The 3389-nt window shown below is 53.0% G+C and overlaps 1 protein-coding gene across 1 annotated transcript; it reads left to right on the top strand.

Annotated features, from left to right (window-relative positions):
- Window positions 1–1116: 1116 nt before the first annotated feature.
- On the top strand, window positions 1117–2079 carry LOC102992097 (melanoma-associated antigen 10-like). Its single transcript, XM_024116800.1, has one exon. It carries the CDS (start codon window positions 1117–1119, stop codon window positions 2077–2079), a length of 963 nt encoding a protein of 320 aa, XP_023972568.1.
- The last annotated feature ends 1310 nt before the right edge of the window (window positions 2080–3389 follow it).

Genomic DNA, 3389 nt, shown 5'->3' with positions numbered 1-3389 from the left:
CCTGGCAGACGGGACAATCCCAGGTCCTGCCCAGAGTCCAGCCTGCACGCGAGGAAGGAAGGATTGAGGACGTTAGACCCCAACACAGGGAGGGATCCTTTGCCCTTCCGCGGGGGTCTTGGAGGCGCCAGGGCACGGTCAGCAGATGAGGGGTTTCCTGACCTCTGGCTCAGGGTCCTCGGGAGGTCAGGTGTCTGGGGTGAGGGGTGAGGCTTCAGGTCCGCAGAGGGTGGGCTCCCAGGACCCCGAGGGAGGAGTGAGCAGACCCCCCAGCCCTGGTACAGGGGCCAGAACAGAAACCTGCCCCTGTGGTCAGTGTTGGGAGGCCAGGCAGGATGTGAGGAGGAAGTGAGGACCCAGCAGGTCCCCATCCTCGGACCCTCGGGAGGCCCTGGGCAGGTGCGGCCACATGTGGGGCCCCCTCACTGCTTTCTGTTCAGACTCAGGGTCCTGTTCTGAGTTTCCCCTCAGGCCCACAAAGGGGAGGGTCCAGGCCCTTAAGGGGAACGGTGAGCACGACGAGCGAGCCCCGAGGGCACCACCCACCCCAGAACCCAGAAGTTGGGGTGTCTCACAGAGTCCGGCCTACCCCTTCTGCCAGCACCGAGGCCCAGGGCCGTGTCGCAGTCTGCACCCGAGGTGCCCCCTCCATTCCTCTTACAGGGGCTCCAGGAACCAGGCGGTGAAGGCCCAGGTCTGAGGCACGTGTCCTCAGGGCACAGAGCAGAGGAGGCCCAGGCAGTGCCAGGAGTCAAGGGGAGGTGCGTGCCCTGAGCGTGTACCCAGGGGCTCCCCCTCCCAGAACAGAGGGGCCCCCACAACACCCAAATCACCCCACCGCCCTGTCAGCCCCAGAACCTGGGGCCGCGCTGGCTGCACCCCGACGAGCCCCCTCGCTTCCTTCTTCAGGTTGGCAGGGGACGGGCCGCCCAGGAGGAGCGCCCCTGTGAGGCCCGAGGGCACCCCTCAAGACGAGACCTGTAAGTGGCCTCTGTCAGAGCTGCGCAGGGTGCATTTCTTAGCCGAGGCCGTTCACACCCCCTCTCTCGCCCAGGTCCGTGGTCCCTACCTGTCACCCCTGCCCACACTCCAGTTGGCTTCCTGACACCAGTCATCATGCCTCGTGCTCCAAAGCGACGGTGCTACATGCTTGAGGAAGGCCATCAGGCCCAAACTGTTCCCATGGCTGTGCAAGAAGATGCTTCCTCATCCTCCTCCACCTGCTCCTCCCCTTCGTTTTTCTCTCCTCTGATCTCGAACTCCCCAGAGGAGCTTTATGCTCTTCCTGAGACCCTGAGTCCTTCACAGAGCCCTTCGAGTGCCTCCTCCTCCCCGTCCCCTACTGCTGTTGTCCCTACTCCATTGAGCCAATCCAACGATGGCTCCAGCAGCCCAAAAGAGGAGGGTCCGAGCACCTCGCAGGCCCTGCCAGATGCTGAGTCCTTTCCCAGAAATGCGATTTGTGACAAGGTGGGTGATCTGGTGGAGTTTCTGCTCTTCAAGTATCGCACCAAGGAGACGACCTCAGAGGCAGAAATGCTGAATACCGTCATCAAAGATTACCAGGACCACTTCCCTGTGATCTTCAGTGAATCCTTGGAGTGCATGCAGCTGATCTTTGGTATTGATGTGAAGGAAGTGGACCCCAGCGACCATTCCTATGTCCTGGTCCCCACCCTGGGCCTCACCTATGATGGGATGCTGAATGACGGGCAGAGCATGCCCAAGACCGGCCTCCTGATATTTATCCTGAGTATGATCTTTATGAACGGCCACTGTGTCCCTGAGAAGGAGGTGTGGGAATCGCTGAATGTGATGGGGGTGTGTGCCGGGAGGGAGCACTTTATCTATGGGGAGCCCAGGGAGCTCCTCACCAAAGTATGGGTGCAGGAGCAGTACCTGGAGTACCGACAGGTGCCTAACAGTGATCCTGCATGCTATGAATTTCTTTGGGGTCCCCGGGCCCATGCGGAGATCAGCAAGATGAGTCTTCTGGAGTTTTTGGCCAAGGTCAATGGAAGTGATCCTAGATCCTTCCCTCTGTGGTATGAAGAGGCTTTGAGTCATCAGGAAGAGTGAGCCCAGTCTAGAATTGCCACCACAGATAATACTACTTCCATGGCCAGTGCAAGTTCTAGTGCCATGTCCAGCAGCTTGTTCTGCCCTGAGTGAAGTCTAAGGCAGATTCTTCACTTTGTGTTTTAAGAGGGCAGTCAATGATCTAAGTAGTAGAGGGCCAGACTTGGGATGAGAGAATCATAGTGAATAACATCTTTCTGTTTCTGTTCCATTGGGTGACTTAGAACTTTATCTTCTTTTATTTTTGGTATTTTAAAATGTTGTTGCTTAACTAGAAATTCTGCTAGCCTCAGAATCTAAGTTTATGAATGACATTGGTCACACATTTATTGTTTCTTGTCCAGTTTAGGAGAAAGAGTTTTGCTATTTTGTAAAATGAATTGGGAAACCTTACATTTTATTTGTAGTCGGTAACAAGATAAGATGGCATTAGAATAGGAATTTCCTTGGAAATGTGAAAAAGCTTAGTAAAATAGAGAAAAAATTTAAGTGGTTTATTTTTTAATTCTCATCATTTTTAGCCTAGTCTGTAAAATTAAGATATGTACTTGGATTTTCTTAGCTTATTCAAGAATGTAGAAGAAATTAAATAGTAATAAATGAAATCTCTGCTCACTGGCTCATTTATTCCACAGACCTTCGTGGAGCTTCTGCTCTCCGGAAGGCCCTGTGTTAGTAGTGGGGACACTAGGAAAAGCAGGACACACCCACACCTAGAGTGATGGTCTAGGAGCTGCAGTCACATGAGGAATATGTAGAGATGTCCCCTAAGTCCCACAGAACAAGGGAAAATGGGACAAGACGGTGGGGCTCCAGGAGCGAGCACTCAAGTGTAAGTGCCCCAAACCAGGGCAGTTTGGGGCTTTGGGAAGCCGGGGTTCCTTCTGTGGGAGGTGACGGTAATGAAGCTGGGTGGTGGCAGTGGCCAGACTCCCAGACGGTGTATCTTAGGAGTGAGAGAAAAACCTAGATAGAAAAACTGCTCTTGGCAGTTCCTTTTGGGTAGTGGATAAACCAGAGAGAAATCACTTCCTGGGGCAAGTAAGGACTTTGTCCTGTACTCTTGTCCCAGTGCAGTTGAACACAAGACATAGCTGTTTTATAAATATCATCTGCAAGGGTTTCCTGAGAAATAAGGGTGAATATCTTTTAAATGATGCCCAGAAGTCACTGTGCAGGCACCCTTTTTCCTGGCCTGGGAGAGCCAGCGATGACTCTGTTAGAAGACATTTTAATTAGATTACCTTTAATGTAATTTGGCCAGTTCTTAGCCATGTATAGATTTGGTGGGGGAATTAATGAAAATAGTG

This window comes from Physeter macrocephalus, chromosome 21 (genome assembly GCF_002837175.3).
Source record: "Physeter macrocephalus isolate SW-GA chromosome 21, ASM283717v5, whole genome shotgun sequence".
NCBI lineage: Eukaryota > Metazoa > Chordata > Mammalia > Artiodactyla > Physeteridae > Physeter > Physeter macrocephalus.
The sequence above is the reverse complement of the archived record's forward strand: the minus strand, read 5'-3'. Positions and strand labels throughout refer to the sequence as shown.

Excerpts from the sequence above, each read along its gene's own strand:
- LOC102992097 (XM_024116800.1), top strand. The coding sequence starts at position 1,117 with ATGCCTCGTGCTCCAAAGCGACGGTGCTACATGCTTGAGGAAGGCCAT.